We start from the raw sequence: 23,035 nt of genomic DNA on the forward strand, positions 1-23,035 counted from the left end.
AATAGCTTTACCTGTTAATATCTATTAGTTACTAGTTAATAAGTTAAAGTAATTAGTAACTAATAAAGTTGTGTTGACTAATTACCTTAAGTTTTCTGATTTGGGTTGTAATGCAGTAATGTGCACCTTTTAAAATTGAATTGAATTGAATTGAGTTGATTTTTTAGCTCTTCTCTTTTTAACCAGTGCAAGGTGTAGAGACAAACTAAATGAGTAAAAATGAGTGTAAAAATGAGTGTAAAGATGAATGTTATGTCAGCATTTACTCATTTACCTTCAAGTGTAACAAGCCTACTTGCTTTTCTTACTTCTGTCGAACACAAAGGATGAAGAACAATGTTAAAAAAAACAGTTAGAATCTTATAATAAGAAAATAAAATACTAATTCCCCATCTGTCTAATGTAACTAGAGAAGATTCAAGCTTTAAATAAGAAAATTATTGAAACCTTTTGGTCATTTTTGAGTGAGATGCTAATGGTCTAATCCGATTTAATGATCTAAGCTAAGCTAAGCTAAAAGTGCTCCCACCAGACCCAGAGATCATGTCAATGGATTCAAAAAGGGTAAATTTCAAGCCTGTTTTATAAATAGTTTTGTTTTGTTTCTTTTATAAGTGGGGTTTTCCTTTAACAAAGTTTGTATGGAGTCTGATCAGTCTCATAAATAATACTGTAATGAAGATTACGGCCCATAGGCCGCCGGGAAGAAGGAGGCGGAGAACGGAGACTGCCATCTTTACCAAAACAAACAGACGGCAGCTCCTCATGGAGACTGCCGTCAAACTGAGAACAAAAGTAAAACAATATGTCCGGGCCCGTCCTCTCTCGGCCTCCTCTGCCATCGTTCCTCCTCTTATAGTCCAGAGCACCTTCCGTGGGATTCGAGGCCGGTGTGCGCCACAGGTGTCTCCACTTTCGCGGCGGCCTCATTCCGTTCCCACGGCTCTAGGCCCCGCCCCCTCGCCACAAATACATTTACAAAATATAATCCATACATCCACAACACAATTCACATTTACGAAGTGCAAATCACAAATTCAAAGCGCAATTCATTTGGCGAAAATATTTAGGATTTTTACTTGTGAATTCACGCATCGTGTATTAAATGGTGTATTTATGTTTTGAATATACAATTTGGATTTTGTAAATGTGAATTGTGATGTGTGCGTAACAAGTTTATTTTGTGAATGTATTATTTTTGAGACTGATCTGGCTTCATTAGCTTGTATTAACATGCTTTTTAAGAATATGAATAATAGTGGACTCTCCCCAAATCACTTTCAAATCAATATGTCACAGATCAATAGGTATAGTGTGGATAAAGTAGTCCACAGCAGGCTATCAAATGCTTTAAAGGAGACCTATTAAGTCCCTTTATTTTACAAGATGTAAAATAAGTCTCTGATGATTTACAAAATAGCTTGCAAATAATGTTTTCTAACTCTCTAAAACGGCCCCTTTTAGACTTGTATCATAATTGTGGTGTTTTGGTGACTGTCACTTTAAGTTCAAATGAGATTTTCAGAAGAGGGCGGAGCTACAGATGCCTGTTTGCCAGCATAGAGGCAGATTGAAACAACAGGACTAATATCCTATGCTAATACGAGATAGATAATCACTAGTGGGCGGGGCTTTCCTCCTCTTGTGACATCATACAAAGGGAGAATGTCAATCAAAGTGTTTGTGCAGACTGTTTCTATCAAGTCTGATTATAAACAATATAATTAATCAATCTTCATCATTAGAAGCGCAATATATTCACACTCTGCTGTGTTTAAACTTCATATAATAGTGATTCCTGCATAATAGCTCCTCTTTAATAATCAAAATCCTGTGATTTTTCAGCTCCTGGGTGTTCGGTGCTTTTGCGCTGCTCTGTCTGCTTTGTCTGACGTGGTCTTTCGGCTTGCTGTTCCTGAACGACTCCTCGGTGATCATGGCGTATCTCTTCAGCATCTTCAACACGCTACAAGGGATGTTCATCTTCGTTTTCCACTGCCTCCTGCAGAAGAAGGTAAACCACAGCGCTTTCTTCATGCTGCTGAATGTGTTTATTCACATGTATACTGCATTTAATTAAACTTTGGACACACAGTACTGAGCAGAAAGGGTCAAGGTTGTTTTCTTAAAAGCTTTGCTGATGGAAATATATCAATAAAAGAGCATATAGATAACCTTTGAGACCCTTTCAGGACATTCACAATGCAAAAAAGCTCAATGAATTGTGGGTAAATGTGAACGTTTCACACTGAGAGCCAATCGAACGTCCGTCGGGTTAATGGAAACGAAAAGTCACACGAGCCAGACTCAACTTTCACCTTTTAAAGCGTGTTTGTTTGGTTGAGTTTTAGATGTGAATGAAGACGCTTGTGAGTTAAATGAGATTAAACCCATAAACTGTGTTTGTATTATACGGCGTGTGTCGCGCTTCCCTCTGGGTTTTTAATCATTTCAAGGAATATTAAATCCTGTTTTGCGCTAATGAGAAAAGCGGCAACATCTGTCTGCTGTCTGCATTTATGCAGCACATATGCTGTGTTTCACTATAAGTTCAGTCCAGTTCTTTAACAAAGCCTTGTTTTATTATTATACACTCGTCGGCCACTTTATTAGGTACACCTTACTAGTAACCGGTTGCCTTCAGAACCGCCTTAATCCTTCGTGGCGTAGATTCAACAGGCTACTGGAAATATTCCTCAGAGATTTTGCTCCATATTGACATGATAGCATCACACAGTTGCTGCAGATTTGTCAGCTGCACATCCATGATGCCCACCACATCACCGAAGGTGCTCTATTGGATTGAGCTCTGGTGACTGTGGAGGCCATTTGAGTACTGTGAACTCATTGTTATGTTCAAGAAACCAGTCTGAGATGATTGAGCTTTATGACATGATGCGTTATCCTGCTGGATGGAGCCATCAGAGGATGCTGTGCTCATAAAGAGATGGACAAGGTCAGCAACAATACTCATTTAGGCTGTGGCGTTGACACCATGCTCAATTGGTACTAATGGACCCAAAGTGTGCCTTGAAAATCTCCTCCACACCATTACACCACCACAACCAGCCTGAACCGTTGACACAAGGCAGGATGGATCCATGCTTTCATGTTGTTGAGGCCAAATTCTGACCCGACCATCCGAATGTGTCAGCAGAAATGGAGACTCATCAGAGCAGCAACGTTTCTCCAATCTTCTATTGTCCAGTTTTGGTGAGTCTGTGTGAATTGTAGCCTCAGTTTCCTGTTCTTAGCTGACAGGAGCGGCACCCGGTGTGCTCTTCTGCTGCTGTAGCCCATCCGCCTCAAGGTTGGACGTGTTGTGTGTTCTTCTGCAGAGCTCGGTTGTAGCGAGTGCTTATTTGAGTTACTGTTGCCTTTCTATCAGCTGGAACCAGTCTGGCCATTCTCCTCTGACCTCCGGCATCAACAAGGCGTTTGCACCCACAGAACTGCCGCTCACTCAATATTTCCTCTTTGCCGGACCATTCTCTGTTAACCCTAGAGATGGTTGTGCGTGAAAATCCCAGTAGATCATCAGTTTCTGAAATACTCAGAGCAGCCCGTCTGGCACCAACAACCATGTCACAATCAAAGTCACTTAAATCACCTTTCTTCCCCATTCTGATGTTCAGTTTGAACTGCAGCAGATCGTCTCGACCATGTCTACATGCCTAAATGCATTGAGTTGCTGCCATGTGATTGGCTGATTAGAATTTTACGTTAAAGAGCAGTTGGACAGGTGTACCTAATAAAGTGGCCGGTGAGTGTATATAATGAAGAAACTTGGCTATTGTACCTTTCATCAGTTTAGTTGCTAATTTGTACAAACTCATTTGAAAAATGTATGACTTGTAAAAGAAGACATCCAACCCTCATTGGTGGATAAGCAAATAATATTAAATCATACAAATGAGATCGTACAAATTTATACAAATCATCCTTAAAAGTTACGGATTGCCATGAGATTTAAATGCACTTGCTGTACATGCACAGGATAAATACAGCATCTGCAATGAATTAAATCAGTTGAAAACTTACGAATGGTTAAATGCTAACATGCGATGAGCTCAATTAGCTCTGTTTATTGTGGTGTTATTCATGCTTACAGGCCAGGCTTCGGACATACAGTACTTTAGGTGAGCAGAAATGGTCAAGGTCTTCTTTTCTAAAGCTTTCCTGAAAGCAAAATATCAATAAAAGAGCATATAGATGACCTTTGAGACCTTTTCACGATGTAAAACGCTCAATGAACTTGCTGGTAAACGTTCCTTTTACACCGAGAGGGAGTCCAACCATGAGAACGATAGAGTTATAATAGTCACTCTGAATGCAAAGCAACAGCAGACCACAGCTATAACGATAAACATGTACAGAAACTATAAGATCGGAGACATTTTCAGAATGATTTTGCCAAATAACATTCAGTAAAACTGTCAGAACCCATAGAAATATAAAGAGGTTGCGCAATTTAAAGTTGGATAAGCTTAATGCTTGCTCTTTTCAAAGATTATTTATAGATCGATAGATTATTGACTATCTTGAAAATAATCAGTTGCACCATGAGAGGAAATGAGACCAATTTACACGGAAGCATTGTAAAACCAGGCGAGCAAACCGAAGTATAAAAATCCACCAGTATAGTTTCGATATATTTGCATTTCCTTCTTTGAAAATGCTGGAGAAAAATAAACTAGTGGAGTTAAATAATTTTTAAAAAGTAATTATTTTAATTCCACTACACCGACTGCGATTGCAAAATTTGATTGGATATATTACACAAGCTGGATTCACTGGTCAGATGTGCAAGAAACGCAGCACACTGAGGACATCTGCTGGTTGCCAGGGGTAAATGCCTAAAATAAGAGCAGAAACTGTCCAAAAATAGCTGATAGTTTGACAATATTATTAACAGTAACTTGCTGCAGAACTTTATGATGGTTTTTAGTCTATTGGCTGAGGAGTGCTACAATTACAGTGTCCTGCACTTACTAGTAAAAGAATATAAAAAATCCTGGAGAAGAATATTTAGTTTTATTAATTCCACTACACAGATTGCGACTGCTAAACGTGATTGGATATATAACACGAGCTGGATTCACTGGTCAGATGCGCTAGAAATGCAGCACACTGAGGACATCTGCTGGTTGCAAAGGGTAAATGCCTGAAATAAGAGCAGAAACTCCAACAATAGCTGATAGTATGACAATATTATTCACTGTGACTTGCTGCAGAACTTTTTTAGTCTTTTAGATGAAGAGTGCTACAACTATAGTGTCCTCCACTTACTAGTAAAAGAATATAAAAAATGCTGGAGAAGAATAACTAGTTTTGTTAATTCCATTACACTGACTGCGACTGTTAAACTTTATTAGATATATATAACACGAGCTGGATTCACTGGTCAAATGCGCTGGAAATGCAGCACACTGAGGACATCTGCTGGTTACGAGGGGGTAAAGCCCCCCAAAAAAAGAATAAACTAACCAAAAATAATTCAGACAGCTGATAGTATGACAGTAATATTAATAGTGAGTAGCAATACTGTGCTGGCCCTTAATGTCAGCCTGTATACTGAACTTTTCAGTATTTTGAGACTTGCTGCAGAACTTTATGATGGTTTTTAGTCTATTGGCTGAGGAGTGCTACAATTACAGTGTCCTGCACTTACTAGTAAATAGTAAATATTTAAAATGCTGGAGTATAATAATTAGTTTTATTAATTCCACTACACAGATTGCGTCTGCTAAACTTGATTAGATATATATTACACCAGCTGGATTCACTGGTCAGATGTGCTAGAAACCCAGCACACTGAGGACATCTGCTGGTTACGAGGGGTAATGCATAACAGAATAGCTTAACCTTAGGGATTATGACTAACCAAATATATTTTGAGATGATAATATTGGGTGAATCTTAGATACAGTTGCGCTGTACGTCCCTTCACGTTACGTTTTCTGTGTGGGGTAAACAAAGAAAACATGCAGATTCAGCTTGGCCTCGCTTTTACTGTATTTCAAGAAACATATCATGTCATGTCCAGAAACAATCTCTATCTACAGAGGCAAGATACTGTGGGTGCTTGAGGCTCATTTGTACTATTCTTAGTCTTGTGAAAATCCAAGCCCAACATTTCAAACATTTTCACAATATACAACTACATAGATAACACATAGATAACACAATCTAGAAATATATATATATATATATATATATATATATATGAAAGATTTGCAAGCGTCATGGTAAAAGCGTCCTGGAATTTTAATATTAAATATGTATGTCTCTTTTCTTTTCCTGTGTGGTAAATATCTGCTTTTGTGTGTGTTTGCAGGTGCGTAAAGAGTACAGCAAGTGTTTCCGTCAGTCTCAGTGCTGCAGAACTCATCCATCTGAAGGACCTCACAGCGTCAACAAATCCTCCGCCTCCAGATCCACCGCTCGATATTCATCTGCCACGCAGGTACATCTGCAACCCTATACATCTGACTAGTCCAGACAAACAAATAAACAAATCAGCTACTATAACCTAGGCATTTCTGTGTGGAGTTGGCATGTTCTCCTCGTGTTGGCGTGGGTTTCCTCCGGGGTGTTCCCACATTAGTCCAAACACATGCGCTGTAGGGGAATTGATGATCTTAATTGGCTGTAGTGTGTTAGTGTGTGTGTGAATGAGTGTGTATGGGTGTTTCCCAGTGCTGGGTTGCGGCTGGAAGGGCATCCGCTGCGTGAAACATATGCTGGAATAGTTGGCGGTTCACTCCGCTGTGGCGATCCCTGATAAATAAGAGAGCTGGAGCTTGACCTGCATTGAAATTCTCTCATCTGAACCCTAAATGTTTCCGGAAGCGTCTGTACTGGGAGAGATTTGCACAAGAGCGTTGTTTTGGCTGCTCTTGAGTTGTGATTGTAATTATTGTGCGGAATCTTAAGCAGCAGCAGATAATTAAAGTTGTTTACCAGACATTTAGCATCAGTCTTTATTCCACACGCGCCGCTAATAGAGCCTCCAACACCGACACTACAAAGCTGCTTCATGAACATGATCAGTGTTAATCAGTGTGTGTGTGTGTGTATGTGTGTGTGTGTGTGTGTGTGTGTGTGTGTGTGTGTGTGTGTGTGTGTGTGTGTGTGTGTGTGTGTGTGTGTGTGTGTGTGTGTGTGTGTGTGTGGGTTTGTGTGTGTGTGTGTGTGTGTGTGTGTATGCGTATGTGTGTGTGTGTGTGTGTGTGTCTGTGTTTGTGTGTATTTCTGTGTGTGTTCTTGTGTTTGTGTCTTTGTCTGTGCATGTGCATGTGTGTGTGTGTGCGTGTGTGTGTGTGTGTCTATGGCTGTGTGTTTGTTTCTATTTCTGTGTGTGCTTGTGCTTGTGTTTGTGTCTTTGTGCATGTGTGTGTGCATGCATGTGTGTCTGTGTGTGTGTCTGCGTGTGTGTGTCTATGGCTGTGTGTTTGTGTGTATTTCTGTGTGCATCTGTGTGTGTGCGCTTGTGTTTGTGTCTTGATCTGTTTGTGCATGTGTGTGTGCATGCATGTGTGTTTGTGTGTGTGTGTCTGCGTGTGTGTGTCTATGGCTGTGTGTTTGTGTGTATTTCTGTGTGTGCTTGTGTTTGTGTCTGTTCACGTGTGTGTGCATGCATGTGTGTTTGTGTGTGTGTGTGTTGGCATGTGTATCTTTTTTGTGTATTTGTATGTGTGTTTGTGCGTGTGTGTGTGTGTGTGTGGGTCTATGGCTGTGTGTTAATGTGTATTTCTGTGTGCATCTGTGTGTGTGCTTTTGTTTGTGTCTTTGTCTGTGCATGTGTGTGTGTGCATAAATGTGTGTTTGTGTCCATCTTTGTGTATTTGTATGTGCGTGTGTGTTTGTATTTGTTTGTGTATATGTGTATCTATGTGTATGTGTGCGCATTTGTGTTTGTGTATGTCTATGTCTCTGTGTGTGTGTTTGTGCAATTGTCTGTCTGTGTGTATGTGTGTTTGCGGGCGTGCATGCATGCATTTGTGTGCGTGTATGTGTGTGCATGTGTATATATATATGTGTGTATCTGTGTGTGACTTTGTCTTTGTGTGTGTGTGTGTTTATTTCTGTGCGTCTGTATGTGTGTATCTGTATCTGTGCATGTGTGTGTTTGTTTGTATTTGTATGTGTGTGTGCGGTTTGCGCGCGCGTGTGTGTGTGTGTGTGTGTGTGTGTGTGTGTGTGTGTGTGTGTATGTATTTGTATGTGTGTGTGTGTGTGTGTGTCTACAGAGCCGTATTAGAAGGATGTGGAATGACACTGTGAGGAAACAGTCCGAGTCTTCCTTCATCTCTGGCGACATCAACAGCACTTCCACTCTCAACCAAGGTGACGCATCAAAACTGACACACACACACAAACACACACACACACACTTATAGATATTTTTATGGGCTTTACTCTGCTTTATTACTGACTATGGCACTGATACAGTTTTATGAGATGCTAATGGTCTAATCCGATTCAATGATCTATGCTAAGCTAAGCTAAATGTGCTACAGTCAGACCTGGAGATCGGCTGAATGGAATTAAACATGGTAAAACTATTATCAGTCAGTCTGCCACCCTGTTTCCTGTTTTCCTCTTTCTTTATTTCTATAGCAGCTTAACATAGAGGTTTTAGTCAAGTTTAGTGTTTTCCTGAAGCTCAGTCTTTTGCTCTTCTTTTCCTCCTCTTTTTATGTGCTCCACAGGAATGACGGGCAACTATCTGCTAACTAACCCTCTCCTCCGGCCTCACGACACTAACAACCGCTATAACAACCTTCTGGCTGAAACCATCGTGTGCAGCACTCCTTCTCCTCCTGCTTTCCACTCTCCAGGTGCTCCACGGCCCAATCCCAATACTATCTGATATTCTTACGCATGAATTCGCTTTTCCCTTTAAACAGAGTTAGTATGGAGCCAGATCAGTCTAAAAAAAAATACATTTACAAAATATAATTCATACATCCACATTTATAAAATCCAATTTGTAAGTTCAAAACACGATTAATAAATACACAAATTCAATTCGTAAATTTGAAATATGATTCTTGAATACACAAACAAATTCGTCAATTCCAAATACGATTCGAATATACATAAATCCAATTCGTTAGTTCGAAACAATTCATAAATAAACAAATCCCAATTCGTAAATACACACATCTAATTCGTCAATTTGAAATGTGATTCATAAATACGGAAATCCAATTCGTAAGTTCAAAACACGATTTGAAAATACACAAATCCAATTTGTAAATTCAAAACAATTTATAAATACACAAATCCAATTCGCAAATTCAAAACACGATTCGAAAATAGTCAAATCCAATTCGTAAGCTCAAAACACAATTCGAAAATACACAAATCCAATTCGTAAATTCAAATCACAATTCGAAAATACACAAATCCAATTTGCAAATTCAAAACACGATTCGAAAATACTCAAATCCAATTCGCAAGCTCAAAACACGATTCAAAAATACACAACTCCAATTCGTAAATTCAAACCACGATTCGAAAATACACATCCAATTCGTAAGTTCAAAACACTATTCATTAGTACACAAATCCAATTTGTCAATTCAAAATATGATTTGAATATACACAAATCCCAATTCGTTGATTCAAAATACGATTCGAAAATATACAAATCCAATTCGTAAACTCAAAACACAATTGGAAAATACACAAATCCAATTCGTAAGTTTGAAACACAATTCATAAATACACAAATCCAATTCGTAAATCCAAACATGATTTGAAAATACACAAATCCAATTAATCAATTCAAAACACGATTCGAAAATACATAAATTTAATTTGTAAGTTCGAAAAACGATTCAAAAATACACAAATCCAATTAATTTAGCATTAATTTAATGCAAATTGCATTGTGAATGTATGAATTTTATTTTATATGTATTATTTTTAGACTGATTTTGCTGCATACAAGTACACCTCGAATAAACCCTGGAAATAGGAGTCTATGGGAAATCCGTTTAGCGGATATGATGCACCACAATGATGCTTTATGATTTCAGTATCTGCAGCTGTATCCCTTCTAGACTGTTTATTGAAACAGTGGTTGCCTAGTAAAAAGCACAGTGCACTGCTCTTTACCAATAAAAAGGCAGTGCGTTGCGTTGCACATTTTCAGAACACATTTGGTGTGATCGGCCCTAAAATAACATCGTAAAACTCTTAATGCAATCAAAATGTAAAAATCTTCAAATCCCATCGCATTATGAGGGGTTTACACTGATAGCCTTTCTTTTAAAAGTCATGCGTGCACTGTAAAATCCTTACTGCTGTACAACATTATTTCGTTGAACCAAATAAAATCTTGTCATTTGAACTTAACTCAGTCAAAATGACTTAAAGTAGTAAATTAAAATGATGTGCTCTTTAAAATAAGTTTACGTAAACATAAAAACGCTTGTTGTCATTGACTATTTTGCAGTGTGAATTCAGAGTTTCACTCGTTCTGTAGTTTACATGGATTTAGCTTTGTTCAGCGCACAAAGAGAGAGAGAGATCTTTAAAAGCCTGATGTTTGAGTCTGTTCTCAGCAGGCCTGTTTTTTACAGAAAGCGAAGGTTATGATTTGATGTTTTCTGTCAAAACGATGAGCTTCACACGCAGCCTTGATGGCTTCAGATCTGCACACAGCAGAAGAAAACAATGGCAGAGATATTTGATGAAGCAGACGGCGAGTGAAGGCTTCCTGCGCTAAATTATCCAACCTCAGGTCTCTTTGTTTTATTAATCTGAACAGGCTGGATCACAGTGAATGTTGCGTTACCCAAATAAATCACGTTCATTCACTGCCACTTCAGCTTTGAAACACAACTACATGCTGATCTGGATTCCTCTGACCTGCTAATACTGTATGTAATACATGTTTTGTAGATGTATATATACACACTGCCTGACAAAAGTCTTGTGGTGGATCCCAGTTGTAAGAACAACAAATAATAACTTGGTCATTTGGAGAAGTGTCAGAAGGTGGATTCCTCTGCTGAATCATCTGTTGAGCTGCATCCCAATCATCACCAGGGCGTCCATAGATAATAGTAATAACTAATTTCTCTTTGTCCCCTGCTGAGAAATCCAGCTTAAACCAGCCTAGGCTGGTTGGCTGGTTTTAGCTGGTCGACCAGGCTGGTTTTAGAGGGGTTTTGGCCACTTCCAGACTGGTTTCCAGCCATTTCCAGCCTGGTCTTAGCTGGTTAGGCTGAAAAATGACCAGCCAAATCCAGCTAAAACCAGCTTGACCAGTCTGGTTTAAGCTGGACATAGCTGGTTTTGGCTGGACTCCCAGCTTGGCTAGGCTGGTCAAGCTGGTTTTAGCTGGTCATCTCCCAGCCTGACCAGCTAAGACCAGGTCAGCTAACATGTCAACCATCATGCTTCAACTATGTATACATGCAGTGTATAAACCAGGTGCTCTGTTCAGTTTAGTGGACGCCATATAATGAAAGAGACTGAGCATGAAGTCTGTGTTTCAGAGCTGACAGCAGCGTGAATGCATGGAGTCAGAAAACACACACAAAGGAAACACTCTGCAGTGCATCTGAGTCTAATTGCATCATTCAGGGCGCAGAGGAAGAGCGTTTTACTTCTGCATTCGCTCACACCAGCCCATTGTAAACATGCCTGGACCGAGTTCACGCACGCTGTAAATTCACAAAGATTTAAGGCTGGCTTTTCTCCCAGAGTTGCTGCTTTCCAGCTCGTCTGACAGTTTTCTGTCTGCTGGTTCTCCAGACGCTCTACCTGTCTGGATTAAACACATGCAGATGACCTTGGCTGAGACGCCGTGTGCTTTATTTTGATGCTCGTTCCACATTATGAAAGCACAGGCTCCATATTTCATATCTGAACGCAGTTGTTTTTCACAGCGCTGCTATCTTATGTTTATTTCAGACGTTCTGAACTTTAAATTCATCCCGTGCTCTGCATGAAACCGAGTTCATAAATGTCTGATTTTCTCCACTTCTTTTTTGCTAATTAGTTTTTTTTTTCTTCCTCCGTCTAATAGTGATGATATCAGAGTTTTGTGCTGATGTGTAATTACCACTCGAGATGTTTCTGCATTCTCCAGGCCTGAGCTGAGATTCATTTTAATATTGTTTTTGCTTTGCAGCCGTCATTTATATTTCCTGATGTTCATGTTCAGGACTATACTGAAGTGAAATCATTCAAAAGGGAAATGCTAATCTCATGGATTAAAAACGCTTCATCGCTTACGCATTTCATTAATGACACTGAGTTTTACTGAATCGCTGGCTGAAACGAGCCGAACTTCGACTTTTAGGATCTTGTTGGGCAGCGTTTATGCAGTCATTCTATTTAGAAAACACTGAAGTCATACTGAGGCTCAGAATGCCCTAGCTACCGCCTAACAACCACTCAGATCACCCTAGCAACCATTTAGAACACCCTAGCAACCACTTAGCAATGCCTTGGCAACCAATTAAAACACCCTTGCAACCACCTAGCAAAACCTTTGCAACCACCTAGCAACCACTCAGAACACCCTAGCAACACATTAGCAATCACCTAGAAACCAATTAAAACACTCTAGCAACACCTTGGCAACTGCCTAGCAACCAGTCAGAACGCCCTAGCAACACACTAGCAACCACCTAGCAACCACTCAGAACACCCTAGCAACCACCTAGTAACATTTTCACAACCACCCTAGCAACCACTAAGAACAACCTAGCAACACCTTGGGAACTGCCTAGTAATTACCCAGAACACCCTAGGGACACATTAGCAACCAACTAGCAACCACTCAGAATACCCTAGCAACACCTTTGCAACCACCCTAGCAACCATCTAGCAACCACTAAGAACAACCTAGCAATACCTTGGCAACCGCCTAGCAATCACTCAGAACACCCTAGCAACACATTAGCAATCACCTAAAAACCAATTAAAACACTAGCAATCACCTAGCAACACCTTGGCAACCAGTCAGAACACCCTAGCAACACATTAGCAACCACCTAGAAACCACTCAGAACACCCTGGCAACCACTAAAACACCCTAGCAACACCTTGGTAACCACCTAGCAACCACCTAGCAACCACCTAGCAATATCTTGGCAACCACCTAGCAACTACTCAGAACACCCTAGCAACCATGTAGCAAAACCTTATCAACCACCTATCAACCATTCGGAACACCCAATGTTTTAGCAACCGCCAAGCAACCACATAGCATTACCTTAGCAACTCAGAACATTTTTTAAAAATCGTTTAAATCTTGTAAAACTTTGGCAAAAAACTTTCAAATTTTAAGCTACTTAAAACTTAAATGTACTTCTAAACTTTAAGCTACTTTAAGCTTAACAAAACTTTTAAGCTTTAAGCTACTTTAAACTTAAAACAACTTATTTGACTCATATTAAATAAGTTAAGTGATTTTTAAGTCATTTATTTAAGTGTATGCTGACGTTGTAATGCATGATGACGACACTTTTGAGTAGTAAAAACTTACAATAAGTTATAAATTACAATTCAGTGTTCTGCGAGCTTTGGCCAGTTCGATTCAGATCAAAACTTTAACTCAAAAATCAAATCAGAAAAAGAGCCGATTCTTAACTTCGCATGGCCGTTTTCATGCAAACATTCGTTTATTGGCTTTATTTATTCACGGAGCAAATGCATATGCAAGATCTCGATGTCCTGGGTTCAGGCGTTTGTAATTTTCTAGGCTTTTCTGCTTGATTTTCTCTCACTTTTGTGTCTCCTTTGCTGGAAGTGTTTTTAAAAGCCGTTCTCTCACTCTTTTCTTTTGGCTGCTGGGCAGTTCTCAGGTCAGACAGCCTGAGCAGACACACATGATGTGAGTGTTTGCACGTCTGCGATCTGTGACCGGCATCATCTGTGTGTGTGTATAATCAACACGCTTTCGTCTGTGCGCACCTTACTGCATGCATCTGGCCTTCATTTCATAATGCTTGCGTTTACATGTGGCTGAAATCAATGGTGATCTTGTGGGGTCTTGTGGGGTTTTTTTTGGCCGTCTTTCTGTCTGTGCTATATTTTAAAAAAAACTTCAGCATTTCGAAATACTTAATATATGGTTTGTTTTTGTGTTTTTGCTGTCATTCTCTCTGTGTTTTTTTGTTAAAACATCAGTATTTCGAAACACCTAACGTAATTTTTTTTGCTTGTTTTTTGTCGTTATTCCCTCTGTGCTATACTGTTAAAACGTCAGTATTTCGGAACACTTAACGTTTATTTTTTGGTTAGTTGTTTTTTGTCGCCGTTCTCTCTGTGCTATACTGTTAAAACCGCAGTATTTCGAAACACTTAGTTTATTTTATAATACTTTTTTTGTCATCAGTCTCTCTCTGCTATACTGATTAAACGGCTGTATTTCGAAACGCTTAACATTTATTTTTGTTTGTTGTTTTTTACTGTCGTTCTCTGTGCTATACTGTTAAAAATGTCAGTATTTTGAAACACTTAAAGTTTATTTTTTGGTTTGTTGTTTTTTACTGTCGTTCTCTGTGCTATTGTTAAATTGTCAGTATTTCGAAACACTTTGCGTTTATTTTTTTGCTTGTTGTTTTTTGTCGTCATTCCCTCTGTGCTATACTGTTAAAATGGCGGTATTTCGAAACACTTTACGTTTATTTTTTTGGGTTTTTTTTTGTCGTCATTCCCTCTGTGCTATACTGTTAAAATGGCGGTATATCGGAACACTTAACGTTTATTTTTTTGTTTGTTTTTTTTTGTCGTCATTCCCTCTGTACTATACTGTTAAATTGTCAGTATTTCGAAACACTTTACGTTTATTTTTTTGCTTGTTGTTTTTTGTTTTCGTTCCCTCTGTGCTATACTGTTAAAATGGCGGTATTTCGAAACACTTTAAGTTTATTTTTTTGTTTGTTTTTTTTTGTCGTCGTTCCCTCTGTGCTATACTGTTAAAATGGCGGTATATCGGAACACTTAACGTTTATTTTTTTGTTTGTTTTTTTTGTCGTCATTCCCTCTGTGCTATACTGTTAAAATGGCGGTATTTCGAAACACTTTACGTTTATTTTTTTGCTTGTTTTTTGTCGTCGTTCCCTCTGTGCTATACTGTTAAAATGGCGGTATTTCGAAACACTTTACGTTTATTTTTTTGCTTGTTTTTTGTCGTCGTTCCCTCTGTGCTATACTGTTAAAATGGCGGTATTTCGAAACACTTTAAGTTTATTTTTTGTTTGTTTTTTTTTGTCGTCATTCCCTCTGTGCTATACTGTTAAAATGGCGGTATATCGGAACACTTAACGTTTATTTTTTTGTTTTTGTCGTCATTCCCTCTGTGCTATACTGTTAAAATGGCGGTATTTCGAAACACTTTACGTTTATTTTTTTGGGGTTTTTTTTGTCGTCATTCCCTCTGTGCTATACTGTTAAAATGGCGGTATATCGGAACACTTAACGTTTATTTTTTTGTTTGTTTTTTTTTTGTCGCAATTCCCTCTGTACTATACTGTTAAATTGTCAGTATTTCGAAACACTTTACGTTTATTTTTTTGCTTGTTGTTTTTTGTTTTCGTTCCCTCTGTGCTATACTGTTAAAATGGCGGTATTTCGAAACACTTTAAGTTTATTTTTTTGTTTGTTTTTTTTTGTCGTCGTTCCCTCTGTGCTATACTGTTAAAATGGCGGTATATCGGAACACTTAACGTTTATTTTTTTGTTTGTTTTTTTTGTCGTCATTCCCTCTGTGCTATACTGTTAAAATGGCGGTATTTCGAAACACTTTACGTTTATTTTTTTGCTTGTTTTTTGTCGTCGTTCCCTCTGTGCTATACTGTTAAAATGGCGGTATTTCGAAACACTTTAAGTTTATTTTTTGTTTGTTTTTTTTTGTCGTCATTCCCTCTGTGCTATACTGTTAAAATGGCGGTATATCGGAACACTTAACGTTTATTTTTTTGTTTTTGTCGTCATTCCCTCTGTGCTATACTGTTAAAATGGCGATATTTCGAAACACTTAACGTTTATTTTTTTGTTTTTTGTCATCATCCCCTCTGTGCTATACAGTTAAAATGGCGGTATATTGGAACACTTAACGTTTATTTTTTTGTTTGTTTTTTTTGTCGTCATTCCCTCTGTGCTATACTGTTAAAATGGCGGTATTTCGAAACACTTTACGTTTATTTTTTTGCTTGTTTTTTGTCGTCGTTCCCTCTGTGCTATACTGTTAAAATGGCGGTATTTCGAAACACTTTAAGTTTATTTTTTGTTTGTTTTTTTTTGTCGTCATTCCCTCTGTGCTATACTGTTAAAATGGCGGTATATCGGAACACTTAACGTTTATTTTTTTGTTTTTGTCGTCATTCCCTCTGTGCTATACTGTTAAAATGGCGATATTTCGAAACACTTAACGTTTATTTTTTTGTTTTTTGTCATCATCCCCTCTGTGCTATACAGTTAAAATGGCGGTATATTGGAACACTTAACGTTTATTTTTTTGTTTGTTTTTTTTTTGTCGTCATTCCCTCTGTGCTATACTGTTAAAATGGCGGTATTTCGAAACACTTTGCGTTTATTTTTTTGCTTGTTGTTTTTTGCCGTCGTTCCCTCTGTGCTATACTGTTAAAATGGCGGTATTTCGAAACACTTTGCGTTTATTTTTTTGCTTGTTGTTTTTTGTCATCGTTCCCTCTGTGCTATACTGCTAAAATGGCGGTATTTCGAAACACTTTACGTTTATTTTTTTGCTTGTTGTTTTTTGCCGTCGTTCCCTCTGTGCTATACTGTTAAAATGGCGGTATATCGAAACACTTTACGTTTATTTTTTTGCTTGTTTTTTGCCGTCGTTCCCTCTGTGCTATACTGTTAAAATGGCGGTATTTCGAAACACTTTGCGTTTATTTTTTTGCTTGTTGTTTTTTGTCGTCGTTCCCTCTGTGCTATACTGCTAAAATGGCGGTATTTCGAAACACTTTACGTTTATTTTTTTGCTTGTTGTTTTTTGCCGTCGTTCCCTCTGTGCTATACTGTTAAAATGGCGGTATTTCGAAACACTTTGCGTTTATTTTTTTGCTTGTTGTTTTTTGCCGTCGTTCCCTCTGTGCTATACTGTTAAAATGGCGGTATTTCGAAACACTTTACGTTTAATTTTTTGTTTGTTTTTTTTTTGTCGTCGTTCCCTCTGTGCTATACTGTTAAAATGGCGGTATATGGGAACACTTAACATAAATTTTTTTTGTTTGTTTTTTTTTTGTCGTTGTTCTCTCTGTGCTATACTGTTAAAATGTCAGTATTTTGAAACACTGAATATATGGTTTAAATTATTTATATTGGGTAGTATGCATTTGACTTTTTCTCCCTGAATATTTATTTATTATTGTTGTTATTATTTATTTTGGCATGTAAAAAGCCTTATGAGAAACAAGGGATAGTTCACCCAAAGTTCTAATTATTTTATTCACCCTGGTGTTCTAATCATTTATATGCTTCATTTTGTTTTAGATCGCATGAGAAATTATTAAAAATAAGTCAATAAATAAATATAGAATGCGTCCAGCCTGTGCTTGTTCATGTAATAGCGCTAAACAGCAACGTGAAGAAAAGTAAAAACTATCAATTGTGTTGTACATTCTGTAGGTGTCCAAGAGGGTTTGCTGAAAAAATCAAACCCAAGTGTAATAGTTTATTAATGGAAAATCCTGACCTTGACTGTCTTCATCCGCGACATTAGCAGTCCAGTTCATGCCTGACTGAAAAAGCACATGAGTGCACTGTTGATAAATAAACACTGATCAAAACACGGCATGAAATACAATGCCTTCAATCTCTCTTCAAAAGCTGTGATAACACATACACTTAATACATAAATACACTTCATTAAACATGTACACTTGAAACTGCAGGTTAATGATGTTTATATCACAACTTGTATTTGATTGCAACTTTAACTAAATTAGATGGTAATGCAATAATGTGCACCTTTTGTAAAGCTGCATGAAGCAATAATTATTATGAACAGTGCGATACAAATACACTTGAATTGGATTGAAGTAAATGTCACTATTATTAAGAAAAGGAAGAAAGTGCATGGCGTGTAGTTTGTATTGCATTTATTCTGTGCTTTTGAACGAGGTTGAAGACAGACTAATGTGAATCATTTTAGTATTATTTCATTATTAAATGCATTCGATTTAGGTTTGATTTTTCACAAAACACAATAATAAACAAAATGGACCTTTTAAAAAGCTTGATCCTATTTGCTAATAATAATAATAAGTATTATTATTATTATTGTTATTGTTATTAATAGTAATATTATTATTTTTTATTTTATTTTAATTTTATTTTTATTATTTTGAATTGTATTATTACTATTAATATTTATTATTATTATTATTATTATTATTTTATTATTATTATTATTATTATTATTATTATTAACATTATTATTATTGTATTATTATTATTATTAATTATTATTATTTTTGTATTCTATTATTATTATTAATTATTATTATTATTGTTATTATTGTTATTGTTGTTATTATTATATTATTATTGTGTTATTATTATTATTATTGCTGTTATATTATTGTTATTGTTATTATTAATAATAATATTATTAATATTAATTTTATTATTATTTAATATTAATATTATTATTGTTGTATTATTATTATTGTTATTATTATTATTATTGTATTATTATTATTATTATTATTATTATATTATATTATTGTTATTATTATATTAATATTATTATATTATTATTATTATTGTTGCTTTTATATTATTATTATTATCATCATTGTTGTTGTTGTTGTTATTTGTATTATTATTGTTATTGTTATTATTTTTATTGTTGTTATTATTTTTTATTGGTATTATTATTATTATTATTATTATTATTATTATTATAGGGACAAGCAAGAGCTGGTTGTTGTTGTCATTTGTTTTTATTGTAAATGTTCTCCGAAAAAGAAAGAAAGGCATGCAACATTATAATAACAACAAGTTCTGATTTAATTTTCACTTTTCACTATAATTTTAATGGTATAAATAACTAGGGATGCTCTGAAATTTAGTTTTCCTCCGTTTTCATTAAAACTATGGTGCACCACACTCGCCGGCAATGTTCAGTGCTGGTTTCACTCTCCTTCTAGCCATAGTCACTGTGCGATGTGAAAGCAGCTTTCAGACAGGGCACAGAAAGCAATGCGCTATGAAACCCATTCATTTCATTTAAATTCACTTCTTCATTCAATATGTTAATTATTATTAAAGTTTTTATAGTTAAATTCACTTCTTCACTCGATATGTTAGTTATTATTACAATTTTAGTTTTCGAATTTTCAGTTTCGGTTTCTGCACATACTTTTAATTTCAGTGCATCTCTATAAACAGCATAATATTGCATGTCAATACATGTTCTGTTCATTTATTTCCAGCAATTTATTCCCGATACTGATTCATTATTGGTTTGTTTTGACTCCCAGGTCAGCGTTCGCTTAGCAACAGTCGTGATGTCAGCACAATGGACACCCTCCCTCTGAACGACAATTTCAACAATAGCTACTCACTGCGGGAGGACGACTACGAGGACCCGGCCATCACCTGTCCGACCGGATGCGAAATACGCCTGGACGATGCTGCATTTGAAAAAATGATCATCTCTGAGCTGGTTCACAACAATTTACGGCCTCGCAGAAACCAAAGCAGCTCCAAATGCCAAGCGGACAGAAATTCGAGTCCTCAGGAAAACTGCGCGGACATCGACGAAGGTGTCGGAGACAGAAACGAGTGCGAAAACGCTGAAACCGACACCTCCGCTATGCCTTTGTCCTCCTGCCATCCAGCAATGGAGCTTTTACTTCTTAACCCGAACCACCGGGAGGCCCTTGAGGTCCCGCTTTTACCCCAACGAACTCACTCCCTCATTTACGCCTCCCAGAAAGTCATCAGGCCACACAAAATCAGCAGAGACACTCAACAAGATGAGGGAGAGGTCAAAAAAGAGGATGATTCGTCACCAAATAACAGGGACTCCCTGTACACAAGCATGCCCAATCTGAAAGACTCGGATCTCGTCATCGGAGAGGAGGAGAATTCCCCATGCTCGTCCGCTCAAAGTGAAACCCAGGAACAATGCTGTAAGAGTTTACCAGATCTCGGAGACGGGACTCCAGCGATGTCCTACTATCAGATTAGCGCTAGCCTTTCACTGGAGGCTGAATCTGCCAATGACGGACAAATGCAGCTTATCACCAGCCTCTGAGCCAAGAATGTTCATTCTGCATCTCATATTTTTGTCTGTTCGGCCACAGATGAGAGGACTAGTCCAAGGCACAATCGCGTTTTATTTCTCTCTTCTTGATTTTATTGTTTTTGTTTTGGTTTTTTAATAAATATGGAGTCGACTTTCTGCTCAAACTCTTCGACCGAAGTGGAGCAGAAAGTGTTTGGCGTCATCTACATCCGCCGAAAGCTTTGTACAGTATACTGTTTTAAAAAAAAAAGACAAAAGAAACATGCCGATGTCTGACCTTTGTAGAACTCTGAACTAAAACACACACACACACAATCTCCCAAAACATTTTGCAGGTGATTCTGCAAATAGCGAATGAGTGATTGATCTGAGCAAGAGACTGCGATGACAGGAAAATGTAAACGATATCCCAGACTCAGGCCTTATATTTTCTCTATTGCACAAAGAGCTGTTGTACGAGCGGCGACTAAAGAGCATATATTTTGCAGTACTCTCGGTGTAAAGAAAGCCCATAATCACCACATGATGTGCTCAGTTATGGATTTTACCAGGAAAACAAATGTATTTTGCCAATGTGTATGTACAAAAAAGTGAAAAGCTTCCTTATTTTTTTAGCGTAACGGAAGCGGCGTCTTGCACAAATTTGCAGTGAATTGGACTCACCTGTTAAAACGAAAGAACGAAATGCTTTGAATTTGTCAGGGATCTCGTCAACTCGTCATATCTCAGTATTTGGCACTAATTTATTGTACGAAGTATGAAGTGAAAGGGTTTGGAGCTCGAGTGGGTGTGAACAGGAACTCTGTTGATGTTCATTTCAGTCTTTTCTAAGAGCCCACTGTGGTTGCAGATGTACATTCAACTCTTGTTTGATATCGAATAAATGTGACAAATTTTTTATTTCTTGTTTATTTTCTTGTTTCTTTTTTATTACACGTATTTTGTTTTATTCGTCGTGCATAAAAGTGACTTATATTCAAATTATTTTCAACACAAAACAACTATTTACAGTTGAAGTCAGAATTATTAGCCCTCCTGTTGATTTCTTTCCCTAATTTCTGTTTAACAGAGAGATTTTAACACATTTCTAATCATAATAGTTTAATAACTCATCACTAATCACTGATTTATTTTATCTGGCATGATGACAGTACATAATATTAGACTAGATGTTCTTCAAGACACTAGTATTCAGCTTAAAGTGACATTTAAAGGCTTCACTGGGGTAATTAAGGTAAAGTTAGGGTAATTAGACAAGTTATTGTATACTGATGGTTTGTTTTATAGACTATCGGAAAAAAAATACATAGCTTAAAGAGCAGGGCTGGATTAACCAATGGGCCTTATGGGCACAGGCCCAGGGGCCCATGCGCACTAGGGGCCCCTGCGAGCGGGGAGAAAAAAAGACAATTTCGGAGTGTCTTTTTAGGCTAATTACAAATAGTGCATCTAGTTGGAATAAGCTGTTCAGGGTTTACACCCATCGATGCCTGATTTGATAGAGACAAGATGAGTAAAGAGCTGTATATTTATACAGCCGCAGTGGCGCATCTTGTAAGGCGCGCAGCTTCATGTTTTGACGCTATTGATCATCAACTCGGTTCGAATCCACCATCAGTTGAACTCGTGCTACTTTTTTTTCTCCCCGTTACATATCAGATTGGAAATATATTTATTTTTAACAGGAAGGAAACATTTTTGAAAAATAATGCAAATGTGATATAAAGTCACAAGTGTCTCGTGGGTATTTAATAATGTTTAGTCTTATTATAGGCGCCTCCCTCTCTGCAAAAACTCTATTGCTCAGACAACTGTATTTCCTCTGAGCAAAAAAATCCCGATCACATATTAATAATATTATTATTATATTTAAATTGCCTTTCTTTCTTTAACTAAACAGAATGCTGTCAATGGTCAAGCGCGGAAACGTCAGTTTTGTAATAACCGGCACTAAACTGAGCAGACTGTAGTGTAACGTTATATCTGTCATAGATTAAAAATGAGTGGACAAGTGGATTTAGCAAACGCGAGAGAAAGAGGAGAGGAGGCATCTTTATTGAGGCATTTTCCATACACACTATCTTTAAACAGACCCGTGATCAGGAGAATGAGGGTACAGAAGAAGACGTTATGGTAACTTTAAATGATGAGTAGCTAGCATTAACCAGGCGGAGAAGGCGTACGGCAGACTGGATTCATCGTGTGAGAGACAGACAGAAAATATATATATATATATATATATATATATATATATATATATATATATATATATATATATATATATATATATATATATATATATATATATAGTTTTATAGTTTTATTAGTATTTTTATTCAATACTTTGAAAAATAAGTTAAATCTTTGTAGACTATAAATACATATGTACTATATATCATTTATTTAATTTGTGGGCAAAAAATTATAGATTCACTTTATTTAAAAATTAATAAATTCTTATTTTTTAAATTCAACTATAGGGGTGCGGCCAGGTAGGGGGCCTTACAAGACAATGTGCCCAGGGCCCCTGAGGTCTTAATCCGGGCCTGTTAAAGAGGAATAATTTTGACCTTAAAATGGTGTTTAAAAAATTAAAAACTGCTTTTATTCTAGCCGAAATAAAACAAATAAGACTTTCTCCAGAAGAAAAAATATTATCAGACATACAGTGAAAATTTCCTAGCTCTGTTAAACATCATTTAGGAAATATTTAGGGAAGAAAAAAAATCAATAGGGGGCGAATATTTCTGACTTCAACTGTATATTGCAAATGAA

The 23,035-nt window shown here is 37.1% G+C and overlaps 1 protein-coding gene across 10 annotated transcripts in view; it reads left to right on the forward strand.

Moving 5' to 3' along the window:
• Positions 1-21,160, forward strand: part of adgrl2b.1 (adhesion G protein-coupled receptor L2b, tandem duplicate 1) — a 228,657-nt gene extending 207,497 nt beyond the window's left edge. For 4 of the 10 annotated variants that reach the window (NM_001366847.1, XM_073911631.1, XM_073911636.1 and 1 more), the window contains 5 exons: positions 1,846-2,014; positions 6,338-6,466; positions 8,253-8,349; positions 8,715-8,843; positions 19,491-21,160. In NM_001366847.1, the coding sequence (NP_001353776.1) occupies positions 1,846-2,014; positions 6,338-6,466; positions 8,253-8,349; positions 8,715-8,843; positions 19,491-20,269 (1,303 nt within the window). In that variant the 3' untranslated portion in view covers positions 20,270-21,160. Of the gene's footprint in view, positions 1-1,845; positions 2,015-6,337; positions 6,467-8,252; positions 8,350-8,714; positions 8,844-13,828; positions 13,865-19,490 lie in introns of all 10 variants that reach the window. The other 6 variants (NM_001366848.1, XM_073911634.1, XM_073911638.1 and 3 more) reach the window with 2 other exon arrangements.
• Positions 21,161-23,035: the final 1,875 nt, after the last annotated feature.

The sequence above is a fragment of the Danio rerio genome, chromosome 2 (genome assembly GCF_049306965.1).
Source record: "Danio rerio strain Tuebingen ecotype United States chromosome 2, GRCz12tu, whole genome shotgun sequence".
NCBI classification, from domain to species: Eukaryota; Metazoa; Chordata; class Actinopteri; order Cypriniformes; family Danionidae; genus Danio; species Danio rerio.